Source organism: Sorghum bicolor, chromosome 1, assembly GCF_000003195.3.
Source record: "Sorghum bicolor cultivar BTx623 chromosome 1, Sorghum_bicolor_NCBIv3, whole genome shotgun sequence".
NCBI lineage: Eukaryota > Viridiplantae > Streptophyta > Magnoliopsida > Poales > Poaceae > Sorghum > Sorghum bicolor.
In genome coordinates, this window is record NC_012870.2 from 21,899,280 (window position 1) to 21,918,787 (window position 19,508).

At 47.0% G+C, this 19,508-nt stretch overlaps 1 protein-coding gene across 2 annotated transcripts; it reads right to left on the reverse strand.

Annotated features, from left to right (window-relative positions):
- On the reverse strand, positions 451 to 17,305 carry LOC8059268. Of its 2 annotated transcripts, none has more exons than XM_002467080.2 (13): positions 16,892 to 17,305; positions 15,865 to 16,036; positions 15,578 to 15,795; positions 14,317 to 14,380; positions 13,612 to 13,684; positions 13,006 to 13,083; positions 11,962 to 12,119; positions 10,638 to 10,806; positions 2,462 to 2,921; positions 1,956 to 2,333; positions 1,361 to 1,564; positions 1,012 to 1,145; positions 451 to 888 (listed from the first exon to the last, which is right to left on the reverse strand). In XM_002467080.2, the coding sequence occupies exons 1-13, from the start codon at positions 17,264 to 17,266 to the stop codon at positions 711 to 713; spliced, it is 2,661 nt and encodes an 886-aa protein (XP_002467125.2). In that variant the 5' UTR covers positions 17,267 to 17,305; the 3' UTR covers positions 451 to 710. The 2 variants fall into 2 exon arrangements, with proteins under 2 accessions (XP_002467125.2, XP_021306804.1); XM_021451129.1 differs by having other exon boundaries at positions 494 to 888; positions 15,900 to 16,036; positions 16,892 to 17,088.

The window sequence follows — 19,508 nt, forward strand, 5'->3', positions numbered from 1 at the left end:
ACTAAGTTATACGTGATCCAATGACTATAAAATTTTTATCATAGTTCAAGCATACAATAATGAGCTCATCATAAAAATTTCACCACAATTAGATCATAGAAACTGCATATATGTATTATTCTAATTAATTACAGAAAAACATATATTTAAAGCTACATCAATAACTTTGCACTAAAGTATACCATATTATATATTCACTGTGTAGATCTACTGATCGGAAGTCCAACAAAATTGGCTTTTTTATTTTATGATTTTTCTATGATTTATTATGATTTTCCAAAAATTTGGTAAAAAATAAATAAAAAGAAAAAGACAAAACCATCTTCCAAAACTGCTCGAGGGGATTATTTGACCGGTTTTGAAAAGTTTAGAGGATAGAATATCTGGTTTTATAGTTCAGGAATAAAATAGACTACACTGTATAGTTAAGGAGGTTATATAAACTTTTTCTTTATAAGTTATAACTTGGAACGGAGGGAATAGATCCTAAGGAGAAGTTAAAAAAACTCTCGAGCTTTTCTCTTGCTTCAACATTCATATAAATATATATTCAACGGACTAGTCAAATACCACACCAGGTATTATACTAACAACTTCGTATCTCCTCTATCGTTGGACATACAGCACCGACAAATTTCCAGAAGCTCAAACGTATGCACTGCATGTGATTTCTAGCGCCACTCAGCAAAAGGCTCGCAGGTCCAAATTGATTACTCCTCTATTGGTGGTGGGAGGACAGAGTTTCCAGACTGTTTGGATGCAAGCACCTTGTCCAAGGTTTCATCTGGCACCTTAAACCCACAAGTCTCCATTTCCGCAACTACTGCAATGGCTGCATCGATTTCTTCAAGATCAAGGCACAGTAGGACTACTTCGTCATACAGTGGGCTGAATAAGGCACAAAGGAAAAGGAAAAAAATGCATTAGCCATGCTACTCGACAACAGCATTGTCTTAGCAAAACCCAAAATTATAGAGAACATAATAAGAAGAAAAATAATCAAAATTTTACCTTCCAAACTTATAACCCAGACTGTGTGTTGTTTGCAATATTGGTATAAAAGCAGATGGGAGTGGTGCTCTCATAGCAGCTCGCAATATAATGGCACAATCACCAATTGTCGGAGTACCACCCAGTTCTATTACCTGAAATTCGATGAAGCAGTGATCGAAAGTTCTAACAACAAATAGTTTAGGTGGAACCCAAAAATACCATCACAATGATAGAAAAATAATGACAAAAATGATATATTTATTCAACTTGAAGGTGATTGAAAAATGTATTTATTTAACTTGTGATTGAATGGAAGAATCTTAAGTCCATACAACAGAACCTGCAGTGGTTATAGAGCTAAGAGTACCTTATGCATTATCTTGATAGCCAACTCAACCTCCCATTCTTGTGACCACTTACGTGGCATTTTATTCTTTATTTCTCTTTCCCATGTCCAACCCCAGGCATCTGCAGTAGTATACATGTCTGATACATCAAACATCCTCTCCTCTCGCATAACTTTAAAGGCTTCAATTGGATCTTCAGGAAACCAGTCTTCATCATCATCAATCTACAGAGTCAGACAGAAAAATGCCTCAAAATCTATAACAGGTACTGAAAAATTCAGCTCTACCGATAAATAAATAAACATAACATAACCAAACATTTTAAACAAAATGGCAAATGCATTCCACTTTTAGGAGTTATCACAGCCTGCATGTTCCAAGAGTATATGCTCCTATCTTCATTAGCCATTTTGAATTTAAAATTACTTAGGATATATACTTGCATCCTGTCCATATTCCAGATCACCCATTTAAGTAATAATTGTTAACACGGAATGCACCATTGAGACGAATGCATGTTTCAAATCAAAAGCAAAAACAACAATAATTTCCCATACCCATGATGAATGCTCAAGATAAAGAAAAATTGCGCATGCCGAAGCATTAATTCCGTACCTCTGGCATCCGCTTTAATTTTTTTGAAGAAACAGGTGTCTTCTCCAGATCCTTCAATAACTGTACCCCTATCATTTGAAGATGATGGTTGGGTCCTTTTGCTGGTTTATCTTTAGTCTCATCACCAACTTGATTTTCTGTTTGCTCAACAACCTCTTCATCATCTATCTCATCTTCTGCTTCTTTTACAGATTCATCGTCATCCTCGTCGTCGTCATCATCATCTTCCAATTCATCATCCAAATCTTGATCGTCTTCTTTACTATCTTCTTCACAAAGATAGTTTCGAGTTTCTCCCAGAAAACGGCGTTTCCAGAACTCTGTGTTCCCATCTTCTGGCTTGATTCGTGAGATCAGCTCATCTAAACCTTGATCAACCTATCAAGAGAGCCATGCTTACAATCTATACATCAAATTTGAAAAGGAAAATGTTGCAAGTGGTAGTAACACTATCGCATAGTGTGCCATTAGAAAAATATCAAAATAAACATTGTCGCATTGCATACCTCTTCCTCATCTTCTATAGGAGGAACCCAAAGTGGTATACCACGCGAACGATTGATTCTCCTAGCCTTTTGAACTCTCTGGTAAAGCACTTGTCTAGTTCCATCAGTAGGTAATCCTTGAGCTTCAAGCTCAGTTTTCAGTTCAGATACTACCATTTTGCTTGCTGCCTTGGGCTTAACAACATTTTTCTTTGGCCCTACAACTAATTTTTTTAGCCTTTCAATAACTCTGCGTACATCTTCTTCAGAGACATCACCCAAAATACCAGGGCCTTCATTTCTCAATGTAATTAGGAGTTTTCGATGATATAACTTCAATTCCTCAAAGCAACGCTGTTTAAAGGATGTTTCTATTGGATTTGAATAAGCAAATCCAAATTCATCTGGATCCAAAGGAGTTTTTCCTCTGCGAGGCACCCAACGTTTGCGCTCTCCTGTAAGACCTCCTTCTTCAATATATCTGCAAATGTAAAGCCAGCATGAGCTGAAGAGCCATTTCAAGTATGCAATACAAAAGGAATTATACAGCAAAACATGGCGTTCATATATTCAGATCTCTGACTATTTACAGCCGTACGAGATTGTCAGGCATTACTGCCGTTGCTTGATAAGGTGGCAGACTATCTACCAGGGTGGAAGGCTTCTCAGTTGAACAAGGCTGGGAGGCTGGTTTTCGTTAGAGTGGTCCTGACAGCTGCACCAATTTACCTCCTGATCGCCATGGACTTTCCTAAATGGTTCTTCAAAGCAATTGATAAAAGGTGGGGTTTCCTTTGGAAAGGACATGAACAGGCAAATGGGGGCAACTGCCTGGTAGCTTGGCAAAAGGTGCAACGTCCCTTAGAATATGGGGGCCTTGGGATCCATAACCTCGAACTCCTTGGCTGGGCTTTAAGGATCAGATGGGCAGGACTCCCAATTCAAGTCCCTCAAAATGCCCAAGCTCTGTTTAATGTTCATTAGATGCCATTGTGGGAAATGGCGAGAACATTCTGTTTTGGAAAGATCGGTGGTTGGATGGTCACGTCATAGCTGAATAGCCCAAGCTCAGTTTAGATGGAAGTTTACACAGTCTGGCTTATATAATTAAGTTTGGTTCCTGGCGAAGGATTTGGAAAAGCTGAGCACCACCACGCTGCAAGTTTTTCATATGGCTGGTGTTTCACAACCAGTGCTGGACAGCTGATTGCCTAGCAAAGCATGGCCTGCCCCACCTGGAGGCTTGTCCTTTCTGTGATCAGGCCGAGGAGTCGATTCACCATTTGCTGGTGTTAGAGTATATGAGTATGAGGCCCATGAGGCTAGGCCCATGAGGCCCATGTATCCCTAATTATATGGCCACCCTAGTTAAGGTTAGCCCAATCAATGAAACCCTAATTCTAACATGGTATCAGCCTAGGCTTTCCTCCTCCTCCTCCTCCTCCTAGCCGCCTGGGCGCCGCCGCCGCCGCCATGGCAGGCCGGGAGCCTCCTTCTCCTCCCTATTTCCAGCAGTTCCCAGCGCTACCCTACCCGACTTGGGCCCAAGCCGCCGCCGCCGCCGCGGGTGGCCAGCCCCGACCTCCCCTGCCGGCCGCGGACCGCCCTCCTCTGCTCTTGGCGGCCGTCACGGGCGCGGAGCCGGCGGCTGCTGCGGACGCCGCAACGCGTGCGGCGGCTGCTGCGGACGCCGCAACGCGTGCGGCGGCTGCAGCGCGCGCGAACGCAGAGGCCCGCGCGGCTGCAGCGCGTGCGGCGCGAGGGGAGCGCGCGCCTGCGGCAGATCCCGCGGAGGACGTCGCGGACGCCCCTGTGCTCCACCTGGGCACGAACGACGACGCGACCGCAGCAGCCTACGCCCGGGGAGCTGCTGCCGCCATTGCTGTAGGCCTTGGCATGCCCAGGACGCTCCTCACAGCCGGGGGCGCCCTGTCCAGGGGGCTTGCTCCCGGCCCACGTGCAACTGTGGGCGCGGCCCCCTTCCCTGCACCGCCTCCGCCGCCCGTGATGCATCGTCCGGACTCCACCCTCATCGCCGCTCTCGCCACTGCTCGTGCTGCGGCTGCGGAGGGCCGGGCCCGCATGCGTGAGGCCGCTCTCGCTTGGGAGCGCGAGCGTGACGAGGCTGACGCCTTGGCCCGCCAAATTGCCGACGCCGAGCAGTTCCTCGGCCTTCCAGCCTCGCCTGACATCGGGACCACGTCCTCGGGATCGGCTCCGGTCGTCTGGCATGATCCGGCCGACCTCCACGTGGTGCAGCTCCACTAACAGGCAGGGGGCGTCCAGAACATACGCCTCCTCGTCCTGGTCGTCCTCGAGCCCGAGTCGCTCTCCTACGCTCGCTGGAGGGACTTGGTCCTCCTCACCCTCCGCCGCTACGCCCTCGACGACCACGTCCTCCTCGACACCACGGGGGCGGTCCCGACCCCCTCTTGGCTACGCCTTGATAGCGTCGTCCTCTCATGGATTCTAGGAACGATCTCCCTGGACCTACACGACCTCGTCCGCAACACCCCAAGTGCTCGCGGGGCCTGGCTGGCACTCGAGGGCCAGTTCCTGGGTAACGCCGAAGCCCGGGCTCTGCGACTCGACGCGAGCTTCCGCACCTTCGTCCAGGGAGACCTCTCCGTCAGCGAGTTCTGCCGCCAGATGAAGGGCATGGCGGACTCTCTCGGCGACCTCGGCTGGCCCGTCGAGGACCGCATCTTGGTCCTCAACGTTCTCCGCGGGTTCAGTGACCGTTACTCCTACCTCCGGACGTGGATCACCCGGCAGCGGCCCTTCCCCACCTTCTTGCAGGTCTGTGACGACCTTGTCATGGAGGAGCTTACTCAGGGTCTACAGCCTGGGTCCACCTCCGCTCCGGGGTCCTCGTCCTCCTCGACTGCTCTTGCTGCCACTCCTCTGCCCCGTCCCGCCACACCACCACAGTCGTCACTTCTTGGTCCTCTTCCCCCCGGGCCGAGCGGGGGTGGGGGGCCATGGCGGCCGCCGTCGCCGTGGTGGGGGACGTGGAGCAGGTCGTGGGGGCCCCACGACGCCGCCACCTCCACGGGGTGCACCCTGGCCATCCTACAACAACCCATGGTCAGGGCGCATCTCCATGTGGTCGTTCCAGGCTTCCGGTGGCGAGCCTCGCCCGCCGGTGGCTATGCTCGTGGGTGCTCCCCCGGGGTTCCCCTCAGTGACCCCGTGGGCGGCCCCGTTCCCCGCGTCCTCGTGGGCTACTCCACCGGCGACCTTGCCCAGGTCTGCCGGCTGGGACCAGGTGGCCTTGGCGCACTCCTTCAGCACCATGGCCCTGACTCCTCCAGTTGGGCCGGAGTGGGTCGCCGACTCTGGGGCTACTTACCACACCACTCCTAACCCCGGTATACTTTCTTCTGTTCACTCTCCATCTCCCTCTCTCCCTTCGTCCATTATGGTCGCAAATGGGTCTTGTCTGCCTGTCACCTCTGTGGGTGCCGCCGGCTCCCATGGTTCCTTTCATCTTCCTGATGTTCTTGTTGCTCCTTCTATGGTTCACAATCTTCTTTCTATTCGTCGTTTTACAGCTGACAATTCTTGTTCTGTTGAGTTTGACTCTTCTGGTCTTACTGTGAAGGATTTGGCTTCCCGGCGTCCTCTGCTCCGATGTGACAACACGGGGCCCCTTTACACTCTTCGCTTTCTGGCATCTGCCTCGCCTCTTTCGCTGGTTTTGTCAGCTGCCTTCGCCACCACTACCTCCACTACTTGGCACCGGCGTCTCGACCATCCTGGACATGATGCTTTGATGCAGCTTAGTCATAGTTCCGATATTCAATGTACTCGGGCTCACGATGAGCATTTGTGTCATGCATGCCAACTGGGCCGTCATGTTCGTCTTCCTTTTCATAGTTCTTCTTCTCATGCGGCCCACATTTTTGACCTTGTACATTGTGACTTATGGACCTCTCCTGTCATCAGTATTTCTGGATACAAGTACTATCTTGTGGTGGTGGATGATTATTCACATTATTCCTGGACTTTTCCTTTACGTGCAAAGTCTGATGCTTTCCCCGCGCTTGTCCACTTTTTCGCTTGGGTGTCCACACAGTTCGGCCTCACTGTCAAGGCTGTCCAGTGTGACAATGGTCGGGAGTTCGACAACTCCACCTCCCGCGCCTTCTTTCTCTCTCACGGTGTCCATTTGCGCATGTCTTGCCCGTATACCTCCTCTCAAAACGGCAAGGCTGAGCGCATGATTCGCACCACCAAGGACACCGTGCGCACTCTCCTGCTTCAGGCCTCTCTTCCTGCTCGCTTCTGGGCCGAGAGCTTGCACACCTCCACTTACCTCCTTAACCGCCTTCCTTCCACTGCTTGTCCAGCTCCCACACCACACCACGCTCTCTTTGGTACCCCTCCTCGCTATGATCACCTTCGAGTCTTTGGGTGTGCGTGTTACCCAAACACCACTGCCACCGCTCCTCACAAGCTGGCACCCCGTTCGACTCTCTGTATCTTCCTTAGGTACTCCCCGGATCACAAGGGGTATCGATGCTACGACCTTACCTCGCGTTGAGTCCTCATATCTCGCCATGTGGTGTTCGATGAGTCGATCTTTCCCTTTTCCACCACTACCACTTCTGCTTCCACCTCGGCGCTTGACCTCTCCTCTGTGTTTCATACTGACCCGGTGGTTGAGCCACCTTTGCCGGTGTTTCCTGCAGGTACTGCTACGTCGCCTGTCGCCCGTGCCACCTCGGGGCCTCTACCCTGCCCGGGTCCTGAGGGGTCACCTTCTGGCCCGGCCCCTGCGCCTGACGTGGGTCTCGGGTCGGCAACTCCGACACCGGCCCCACCGGCACGCTTCGCCCAGCCGGTGCGTGTCTACCAGCGACGTGCTCCCGGCGTGGGTCCTGGGTCGGCGTCTCCGACTCCGGCCCCACCGGCACCCAGCCGGTGCGCGTCTACCAGCGACGTGCCCGGCTGGCGCCGCTGCCTCCGGCGGCGCCGGTGGCCCCCTCTTCGCCGGGTTCACCTGCGCCACCGGTGACATCTTCCCCGCCAGCGACACCGACCCCGCCGCCGAGGCACCCAGCTTCCCGGGTCGCGACGCCGGTGTACCACCCTCCGCTCCTTCACCGACACCCGCGTCATGTTCACCCTATGGTGACGCGACACGCGGCTGGGACCCTGCAGCCCCGAGCTCTTGCGGCGATGCCCGGGGACTCGCAGGTCTCCCTAGTACCCTCTTCCGTCCGCGAGGCCTTACTGGACCCTCACTGGCGCCGAGCGATGAAAGAGGAGTACGCGGCCCTCCTCGCCAACCAGACTTGGGATCTGGTCCCTCGTCCCCCGGGCTCCAACATCGTCACCAGCAAGTGGATCTGGACCCACAAGTGCCGGGCTGACGGCACCCTTGAGCGGTACAAGGCTCGCTGGGTTCTCCGGGGCTTCACTCAGCGGCCCAGTGTCGACTACGACGAGACCTTCAGCCCGGTGGTGAAGCCGGCCACCGTCAGCACGGTGCTCTCGCTTGCTCTCACTCGCGGGTGGCCCGTGCATCAGCTCGACGTAAAGAATGTCTTCCTCCATGCCGTTCTTACTGAGACAGTCTACTGCAGTCAGCCGGCGGGGTTTGTTGACTCTTCTCGTCCCGACATGGTGTGTCGACTCAACAAGTCTCTCTACGGCCTCAAGCAGGCCCCCCGAGCGTGGAACCATCGGTTTGCTGCTTTTCTACTGACTCTGGGGTTTGTGGAGGCCAAGTCAGATACATCTCCGTTCATCTTTCACCATGGGGCTGAGACTGCATATCTGCTGCTCTATGTTGATGACATTGTCCTCACAGCCTCCACTGAGTCACTCCTTCGGCGGATCATCGCCTCTCTTCAGCAGAAATTTGCTATGAAGGATCTGGGTGCACTACATCACTTCCTCGAGGTCACTGTTGAGCCTCACCCTGCTGGATTACTCCTTCACCAGCGACAGTACACTCTTGATATCCTGGAGAGAGCTGGGATGACTGACTGCAAGCCCTGCTCCACTCCAGTTGACACACAGGGCAAGATCTCGGAGGCTGAGGGTACACCTGTGACAGATCCTACTGCATATCGGAGTCTTGCCGGGGCACTTCAGTACCTCACCTTCACCCGGCCGGATATCACCTATGCAGTTCAGCAGATCTGTCTTCATATGCATGATCCCCGGGAGCCACACCTCACCGCTCTCAAGCGGATCCTACGCTACATCCGCGGCACCGTCGACTTCGGTCTCCTTCACCGACGGTCGCCCTCCACCGAGCTCGTCGTCTACACTGACGCCGACTGGGCCGGGTGTCCGGACACCCGCCGCTCCACCTCCGGCTACGCCGTCTTCTTAGGTGGCAACCTGGTTTCTTGTCGTCCAAGCGCCAGCCAGTCGTCTCCCGCTCCAGTGCCGAGGCGAAATACCGCGCTGTCGCCAACGGCGTGGTTGAGGCTTCCTGGCTCCGGCAGCTCAGTCTTCAGCAGATCTGTCTTCATATGCATGATCCCCGGGAGCCACACCTCACCGCTCTCAAGCGGATCCTACGCTACATCCGCGGCACCGTCGACTTCGGTCTCCTTCACCGACGGTCGCCCTCCACCGAGCTCGTCGTCTACACTGACGCCGACTGGGCCGGGTGTCCGGACACCCGCCGCTCCACCTCCGGCTACGCCGTCTTCTTAGGTGGCAACCTGGTTTCTTGTCGTCCAAGCGCCAGCCAGTCGTCTCCCGCTCCAGTGCCGAGGCGAAATACCGCGCTGTCGCCAACGGCGTGGTTGAGGCTTCCTGGCTCCGGCAGCTCCTCGCCGAGCTCCACAGCCCTCTCTCCCGGAGCGCACTGGTCTACTGCGACAACGTCAGTGCGGTGTACCTCTCCACCAACCCGGTCCAGCACCAGAGGACCAAGCACGTGGAGATCGACCTACACTTCGTCCGGGACCGGGTCGCTGTCAGCGATGTTCGGGTCCTTCACGTCCCGACCACCTCCCAGTTCGCCGACATCTTCACCAAGGGTCTCCCGTCCTCGACCTTCACCGAGTTCCGCATCAGCCTCAACATCACCAGTGGCTAGTTGTGTCTGTGGGGAGGGCTTGTGTGTTGTACTTCTTTTCTTTCGTGTCCAGTCTGTAAACTTCGTTGCGATGGTAGTTCAGACTGCGGGGGGATGTTAGAGTATATGAGTATGAGGCCCATGAGGCTAGGTCCATGAGGCCCATGTATCCCTAATTATATGGCCACCCTGGTTAGGGTTAGCCCAATCAATGAAACCCTAATTCTAACAGCTGGTTGGATGTGTTTTCACTCGCCAAGTCTGGGTCATGATTCTTCAGTACCTAAGCCTATTTAACTTGGCACCAGGAGGCGCAGTCCTGTTTCTCTGGGTAGTGGAAGAAAGCAAGCTCAGTTGTACAAAACACTTGCGGAAGGGTCTCAATTCTCTGATAATCCTGGTGGCTTGGGAGATCTGGAAACACCGGAATGCATGTGTATTTGAGAAGTTGAGGCCAATGTGCAGGATGTAATTAGGGTTGTTAACATGGAATGTGGTTTGTGGTGCATGGCGGGGGCCTCTAAGCTCCGTGATCTCCTGGCCAGGTCGTTGTTGGAGTTTAAGCTCCCAAGAGGCTCTCGTCATCTGTTTTTTAGTCCTGGCGCGGCTGTTGTTGCCAGACTCGTGTACTACTTTTTTTATCTACCTTATTGAAATGGCACACGGTTCTCCTGCGTAGTTTGAGAGAGAGAGAAAGGACAGCAAAAACTAATCTTAGAAATGTAATTCAATCAGATTGTGTTCTTACTCAATTGGTACCCTGACCCTGAATCAACATTTACGCCTGAGATAACTCTTGTTAGAAGTACCAGAGACATGGAAGACAACACGATGAACTACAGGGAAAGCAAGAAGGTGGTACCAACAGAGTAACTAACATGAAGAAGACTCTGCACATGCATATGTTATGTAACTGTGCACTTCTCTCTCCATGTTTGTTCTCCCTTTATACTAGCCCAAAGGAAACATCGTGCATAAGTATCACATGTTACAGGATGAGGAGGCAAGTTTTGCCCTATGCCTCACCAAACGTTAAAAGTATATTTGTGTCATTTCATCATTAGAAGGAACAAAAAACATGTCATGTGAGCAACCAAAGCTGATATGCTTGAGGTAACAACCTTAACAACCTTAAACTTCACGGACTCATACCTGGCCACATAATCAATTTCAAAACCAACATCAGCTTCTTCTTGTAATGGTTCTATCCAGGAGCTCACCAATGTGCGATATTTTCTGTTTAAGATCATCGCTCGAGGTGTGATACTTTGGTTATCATTAGCCATTGCTTCTAACGCCTCAAGCAACTCAACAGGCCTTCCTGGTTATAAAAATTAAGTTACCTGCTCAGGAAAGTGCTAAAGAACTTCACGAAGGGAAACAAATCCAAACGGAGTAATCAAAAGGAAAAGGTCCAAATTACTCCCCCTAAGTTTGGCTTATGTCTAGATAACCCCCTAAAAGTAACATTTGGTTCAATTTACTCCCTCCAACTATTTCAGTTGGTCTAGTTTATCCCTTAACACAATTTGTTATTTTTGTTTCTCCATGTATAAGTTGAGTTTTAATATCAAATTTTGTGATGTGATAGAGGACATCATAAGTTATGTTATAAAAATATATCTTAATTTTTTGCCACTATTTTGATAGCTTAAGAAATTTAATAATAAAATGATACTAGAGATACAACATCATACGAAACATAATGATGGAAAATTTATAATATATTTTTCTAACACAAAATATGATGCCCTCTGTCACCTCACAAAATCTGAAACTAAAACACAATTTGTACATAGAGAAACAAAAAAAACAAAAATCTCTTTACAGTGTAAATTGGACCAACCGAAATAGTTTGAGGGAGTATATTGAACCAAATGTTAGTTTAGGGGTTATCTGGACATAGGCCAAACTTGGGAGAGTAATTTGGACATTTTCTAATTACTAGAGCTATTTCATAGGGGGTGCTTTTACTATTTAAAAAAGGGATTAATTCTAGTAAATTACAGGTTCAATAGAAAGCTGATTTATATCATATTTCTCCATAAAACGGAACCTTTGAAATGTCATGATAACAATTCCTTAGGTTGAAGAATATAAGAAAAAAAAGTTTCCTCTCCTTTATTGATAAAACAATGCTAGGTCCTTGTATCAGGCTAAAGGTCTCTTTAGTAGACTTCCCCCTGGAAGTGATACTGTGGATAGTGATACTGTGGTCAAAAAAGTGATTGTCTAGGATAAACTCCATGGAGGAAGAGAATAAGCAGCTGTTTTTTTTCAGCTCCCATCATCTTAGTTCATTTCAGGGGACCACCCCAAAAAAATCACTCTACAACTGCCATTTGGCAGGGCTCCCATTGGAATCACTCTAGAAGCTCTACCAAACAGGCCATAACTCATAATCAAATAACTCAACAGTCAACACAATCAGTAACTTTGCCACTCTTATCTGATGTATAGAAGAGTGAAAACTCACCATCAAGGCACAACGATCGTAGATAGAGAGAAAGTGGATCACCACAATTTCCTTCATTGTAAAGGACTTTTGTTCCTCCAGGGATTCTTTGTAAGGCACGAAAATGCCTGATTGATTCATTAACCATACAGTACTTTGTAAAGCATTCCACTAACAACCTGAAAACAATACCTGATCATCAGTTCATTGCTTTCGAAAGAAAAACAGTAGTTACAAGAAAAACCAGAGCTGGCACAGAATAGTATGTGACAGTTGACATCCATAAGACATTTATTGCTGCAGCACGTGGTATACTCCCTCCATACCTAGATTAGTTGATGTTTAGGACATGATTGTGCTTACCAAGGAGTCATTAATTAGGGGGTATTTTTTCTTGTCTGCCCCAATTAAATAGGGTATTGGGTGCATTCTATACGAGAAAACTACTCGGTTCAGACGGTTAGTACAGCGAGCGTTAGGGTGGCCACATATTTTTGCGGGAGTTTTGATTTTGCATGGCAATGTTTGCCTGCACAGCCGGCGCTCACGTTTCGCCTGGTCGCTCGCGTTTCGGCTAGTCATGGGTGTGGCGTGCGCTGAGCCGCTGGCCCTCATTTTTGGGCTGTTTTTTTTTTACGGTGGCGCGCGTTTGGCGCATGTGCTCATGGATTTTTGCCAATGGCGTGTGCAGGCGCTCGCGTTTCGTCCGTTTTTTTGTTTGGTTTCACTGGCGCCCATCTTGTTCAATCGTGTGCGCGCTTGTTCAGGGATTCCAAAGGTCCAACGCTTGGACTGCTTCGACGCGAGCGCTGACTGGGTGGCGACAAAGCCAACCAAGGCAACGTGATTAATTGCGAGCGAAGCGAGGAGTTGGCGAGTGCAACAAACGGTCAAGGGCAAGGGCAATTGCGTCCTAAAGATAGCAGACAGGCGAGCGACAACAGCTTTTGCGAGAATAGGCCTTGAGCCTAGGACATCAACTAATCTGGGTATGGCAGGAGTACTTGCTTCCACATGGGACTCGAATGGTAAACACTGGCATATGCCAATAGGTAAGGTTCTTACGCATAAGTTCTTGCATTAGGCTGAATACGTTTGTGATCTTCCACCATCATCCCGAGTAATTCTGCCACATCCGCTGCCCTGAATACCAAACACATCATAGAACATGAAAAGAGTAATGCTTGTAAGTTGTAATCACTAACTACATTTGAGTTCAAATACAGAGTCAAATGTAACAAGCAGATATGAAGTTATCTGTTGAAACACAAGCTGGTAAAGAGAAGTTTTTTTTAAAAAAAAAATGGCTTCTTTGCTCTGGTGTCAGATTTGATTCTGAAAGAACAGTCATATGAGAAAGTCACTCCTGAAAAGATCATATAATAAGTCTATTTTGGTAGGGCAGGGCTTACTGTCTTATGTTATAGAAGGGAAACAAGAAGTAACATTACATATTGTAGAATTTTCCCTGAATGAATCGTGGGCTATAATTATCTATATGTTTCTTTTACACACTAATTGGGCCCAAGAGAGCAGATTTGATTATAACAAATAGACATGAATACATGATTGTGTTGACTAGAGAGCTAGGTAAAAAGGAAGAACAGAATAAAGCAAACAAATATGGCAGAGCTATATGTAGTTATATATGGAAGTAAATATTAAGTATACCTGTCATAGGACGTTGCTCTAGTAAATGCTTGTATAACCCAATTATAAGACTCAGTATCAGGTTTCATGTAATCTGGAAAGGGATGGGAAAAATCAGTATCCATTTAGCAAAGTACCAACAACGAATAACAGCACATAAGTCAGCCAGATACTTTTCTTTCTAGTTTCTAGTAAGAGAAGCATGAAGTACTGTTTCAGCGCTCCGGAGATACATCAAACTTGATAGCAAAGGGCAATGCCATTAGGAAAAACAGAGTACAAAATGGCTACACTCAAACAGGCAAACCCCAAGAAAGAATGACTATTTTCCCTGTTGGGGATATTTTGCAATAAGGTCAAAAACCCTAAAAGAACATGTGCTGCATTCATTTCACTATGTTAGCAAAATATGAAGGTGGCAGCATTCAATAGCCTCATTACGAAAGAGCTTCTGACACCAGCTAGTTTTACACAAAACATGCTCAAAGCAAAACAGAATATCTATCCAATGAAACTACTAGTACCACACCCACATGAACACAACTTGGTTTCACACATGCAACACCGGGTAGTAAAATCGCATCAGCACAAAAAAGGATGGTGGCTGCCACAGTCCCAAGTCTTAATATATGTATGTGGAATCATTATCTAATAACAAACTAGCACATCTTAATAGGAAAATGACAGAAGACCATAGCATAAAATTGATTTAAATGATGGCCATACCTTCACCTCCATATTCCATGTTTTCAAATGTTGCAAAAGCAACTTCAGGAATTCCACAAGTGGCCTGACAAAATGGGCTTTTATTTAAAACGAGAATTATGAATTTATGATATTGTTATTATGTACATCCAAAAACTGAACCTTAATGCTAATTCAACAGACCATGCTCATAAGGTTCTGCAGCTTAACATATCTTATCTAAAGTGTTCCTAGTTTCAAACTTTGCTAATCCAGTGTTCAAAGGTTGCTTAATAAGCTGATACCAGCAGGATTTAGGTCCAGCGTCATTACAGGGTTTCACTTAGTTAAATTTGCCATCTCGATAATGTATTGCGTCTATAAGAAAATTTAAAAGCTGCATATCATGCTACAACCACCATGTGATGAAGCGAGACACATGAATGCAAAAATTTCTGCTCCAATAATGTAAAATGCAAATAGTTAATAAGTCCAGAACAGAATATACATGATGTAAAAGTGATGATAATGGAGATACCACACACTGCCTAGCAGTTCACTCTCACTCCTAGCCAAATATAAATCTGTTAGGACATTAGGAAAGTTTCCAATACGTTACTTTGACTAGCAATATCTGTAGAATCATTTTATGATAGAAGGTTTATGAAAATAATGTTGAATAAAGTAACATCAAGTTGTCAATCTATATGTTTCTTTTAGAAATTGATGGTCAAAGCTATAAAGTTTGACTTTGAACAGTCCTAAATGAACATATATTTGGGATCAGAAGAAGTACATAAACTGACAGCCACCTATAGTAGAATTTAGAGAACGATCAAAGCATCAGCAATTAGCAGACATTCATATGATGTATCAGCTCCAAGATGTGCTTTCCATGACCAACATAATCTTCTCATTATATAATTGAATTCTTGAAATAGGGTTTATTTCTTTGTTCTAGGTATTGACATAAATAAAATTGCCTCCTGTGGAGTCCTCTACTAGATCAAGTGGTCAGTGAAACAAACAAAGGCAGTAATAAAGAAGTATTAAAGCCTTAAAGCGCAATTATCCACGGATGCACAAATAAAATTTGCAGGCTAAGGGATTAGCACATCTGGAAGGTAGTTGCCAGGTAGTTGGCTTGTAAGTGTTCGGGTTTGGTCATGTTTTCAATGTAATGGGCACGAATACAACTAAGAGTGATTTGTGTGTGGGTGTGGCGTGTGTTGCAGTTTTCTTCTTCTTAATGCAATGATACACAGCTCTCCTGCGTATTCAAGAAAAAAAATTGCAGGCTAACCTGCACGCTGAGAAGGCAATTAAAATGGAATGTGGTTGCCATTCTTCCAGAAGCTTCCATTTGGTATGCAACTGTCAAAGCATTGGAGTGATCTCCAGCTTTGCAATCTTCTTCAATCAGAAGATCATAAATTTCATCAGTTCCTCGTAGGCCGCCTTTTGCCCCTTTCAGAAATACTGTATTGGCATCCTCCAAATAATGATTCTTGACTAGTTCCTCTGTTTCAAACAAAGACTACTATCATATTTCCAATATAGCAAATATGCAACACAAATCAGGTTTCATACCTACAAGAATTAGCCAAGCCTTGCGAATATCATACTTATATCTCTCCATGGCAGCAAGGATCTCCATGCCCCTGGTAGAAAGACCCTTCTTGGCAAAAACACGGACCAGAGCCACAAAAGTCTCATGTAGAGGGCGCACACCAGAACTGAGTTCCCTTCTAAGAGATTGCATCTGCATTCAGAAATGCATTCAGAAATTTAAATTGTTGTTAGACCAATGCATTGAGTTTGATTTTTACAATAGATACATCCATACTTACTTTTTAAAACTACAACTACAGCACGTAACTGTAGCTCCAGCTTAAAATAAACTTACGGTTAAGGAATCAACTTATGTATATTTGTTTGATTTTCCCTTCTTTTTAATATGAAGCCGCCATAGATAGGTTAGAGACAAAAATTTTCTAAGTGAACAAGAATCAGAGGATGCAGTAAGAAAAAAATGACAAAAAGAAAAATGCAGGGCTAGATCTTCCATATCTCTGCCTCACTGATTTCCAGAATTGAAAAAACACCCATGTTCAGACTAAAGGCTTGGATTGTATCACCACTAACTAGCCTTGTTATATCTAGTAAGGTGAGACTACAAAACATAACAAATACTTGCATGCATGACCATACTGCATCATATAATTCATGATACATCAGACCCAGGACCAAACAACAAATTACTGCTCTGATGTACAACAGTTACGCTCTACCGCTCTCCAGGCTGCAGAAGACAGGGCTAGCAACATTGCAACTCTGAAATGCCCAAGGACGACACAGAAATATTACACTCAGGTATGAGGTATCTACTCTGAACATTTTGACTAACTAAATCAAAAGCTCGTAGGATGACAATTCCAGTAAAATAACACCAGCCAAGCCAACAATCCCCGGGCACTCACCAATGCCGACTTTACTACCTAGCACAGGCAATCAGGCACCCGAAATGGGTATGCGTGTTTAATCAAACACCTCATGGGGACTTCCCTACGCGTGCGGCAGTCCAGTGGAAGCAAACTTGAGAGGAGGAACAACTTACGGCGCCTTCAGCGTTGCCAGCGAGGACGTGCGCGGCGACGAGGCCGTGGAAGGAGCGCGGCCCGGGCGAAAGCCCCGCGGCGACCATGTCGTAGATGGTGTCGGCCACGCCAGCGGCATCGGCGGCCCGCGCGCGCTCCGCGAGCTGTTCGAGGAAGGCCAGGCGCAGGCCCTTCTCCACCGCCCCGGCGGCCGCCGAGCGGTCCCCACCGGCGCCCCCACCCTCGGGCGCCCGGCGCCGCCGCGTGCGGCGCCGCTCGGCGAGCGCGGAGGCTCGCACGGCGCAGGCGCAGGAGCGGGGGAAGCGTGCGGTGGTGGTGAGTGGGAAGGCGGAGGACGGCGACGGCGCCGGAGCGGAGGTGGAGGGGGTGGCCATCGTGGCCGGGGTTTAGCGGAATGGTGAAGCGTGGGGTTTTGGATAAGGCTAGGTGGATTTGAAGTTTTGGAGGCAAGGTGCTGAAACGGAAATATTGATACGGTTAGTTTTTTCTTTTCTTTTTTTTTTTTGACAATGATTACACACAATAGTTGGAACTGGGGATAAATCTAGTGGGTTATTAATTAATGTGAAATGCCCCCTATAGAAGTTTAAATAGAAAATAGAAATTGGTACGCAGATCGAACCGACTTCAATTTCAGCCTATAAAAGATTGGAAAAAGCTCTACTTTTTAGATAGATTAGAAAAAGATCTAATTTACCTCCTTTAGTTATCGTGTAGTCCAATTTTCCTTCCTAATTTACAAATCAGTGTTTTGACCTCTTTGTCTCTTGAAAACCGTTCAATTTTACACCCTAAGTGGTTTTAATGGTGATTTTACTGACCTAACATCACATCAGAGCGAATAAATCGTACTAAGTTGAAAGTAAGGAAATTGGACTATAAATACTTTTATAAAAAACTACATATTTATTAGAAAAAATAAAAAAAATCCAAAATACATATTTATATATAAAATAATGTAATTAAAAATCTAAAAACCTGGTCTAATCTTAGGATTTTTGTTGTTTTTTTAAGCATGCTCTATGTCACGGTGCCTAGCTTGAAATTATTTGAATTTTGATAAACTCATTTCGGTTCTTATTTGCTAGTAAAGCTCTCTTTATCTATTAAAGTTAGTTGATCGTCCCGACTATATAAAAGTGTTAGTGGAGCATCGCCATGATAATAGTGGGCGCTGTCTCAAGTCTTGGATAAATCATCTAGAGTATAATGCATGGATAGTCCATTGGGTGTGTCGATTTGGTCCATCAAGTTTAAAAGTGTATTTTTGGTCCAAAATCTTGATCAGTGGTGTATAAGTAGTCTATATCCTTCTGAGCCTATTTGTTTGTCTAAAGCCATGACTAAAAGCACTGTACATCGCTGAATGCCTGACAGATTCATCAGATAAGCTCAAGTGAACAGGCTTATTATATTTATAGAACACAAACTTACCCTTTCTTGTGCTAGGCGCTGAGGCCGAGGTTGTGCTCTAGCTCATCCAGCACGTTGCTCCTACCTGCAAGCATGTAGAAGTGCTCTAGCGTCAGTTTGAAGTCCGACATGTAGGGCTTCACTTTCATGGCTCCGCGGGCGACGCGATGGAGTAGCACGACGGCTAGGAACTAGAGGTGCTCGAACATTGGGAGTATGATTAGAACGGGCCCAACATGGTGATGTTGGAGCATAGTGCGTCGTCGGTCATGGACATGAGCCCTAGAGAACAAAGTTGTTGCGGCCTACGCTATAGCTACACCACAACCCCATGCCATGTTTGACATGCTCGGCATCGACTCGGCGCTCCGCGATGGCATTCGCATGGACTTGCTCCGCTTCGTGCAGCAGAAGGAGCACTATGTGCACCGGTCGTACCTAGAAGCACGAGTACCTACTCCACGACCCATCGACACTGGCAAGACCGGCCTCATCACGCCCATTACCAACCTCCTCGAGTTCAACATCTATGACCTAGAGATCACCACGGTGCAATCCAACACCGAGGAGTGGAGTAGTGCATCGCTGTCGCGGTGGCGTTTGCGATTGGGAGCAATTAGTTCGACATCTGATAGTGGAGAGGGTAGCACCCAGAGCGGAGCAGAATAGTGGCGTCGCAGTTGCGGTGGCCTCTGCGTCTAGAGAGGTGGCGTTTGCAGCTGAGAGCAGAGAAGAGTAAGTTTGTGAAAGAAAAATAAATATAGATGATTTTCTACAAATATAAACATAAACGAAGAGGTATAGACTATTTATGCACCACTTACCAAGATTTTAGACCTAAAAATGTACTTAAACATGATAGACCAAATCGACACATCCTCACAAACTAATAGACTATCCATACATTTTACTCAATCTTCCATGTAGCCGAGTTAGCTTGTGTGGCTACATACATCCTTGGTTTAACATGTTTAAATAAGTTTGAGTGCAATGAATTATGAAGCGTAACATGGCAAGAAAATCCAGATGGTAGCATGGGGTTATGATGTTTGTATACACAATATGTCCATACTAGATATTAAGTATGATACGTACATGACACGTGTGTTGTCATCAAAAATCACTTGGTTGTTAACGCTTATTGGCATAACTTTTAGCTCTGAACTTTTGTATTTTGGGTATAACTTTTAGCTCTGAACCCCG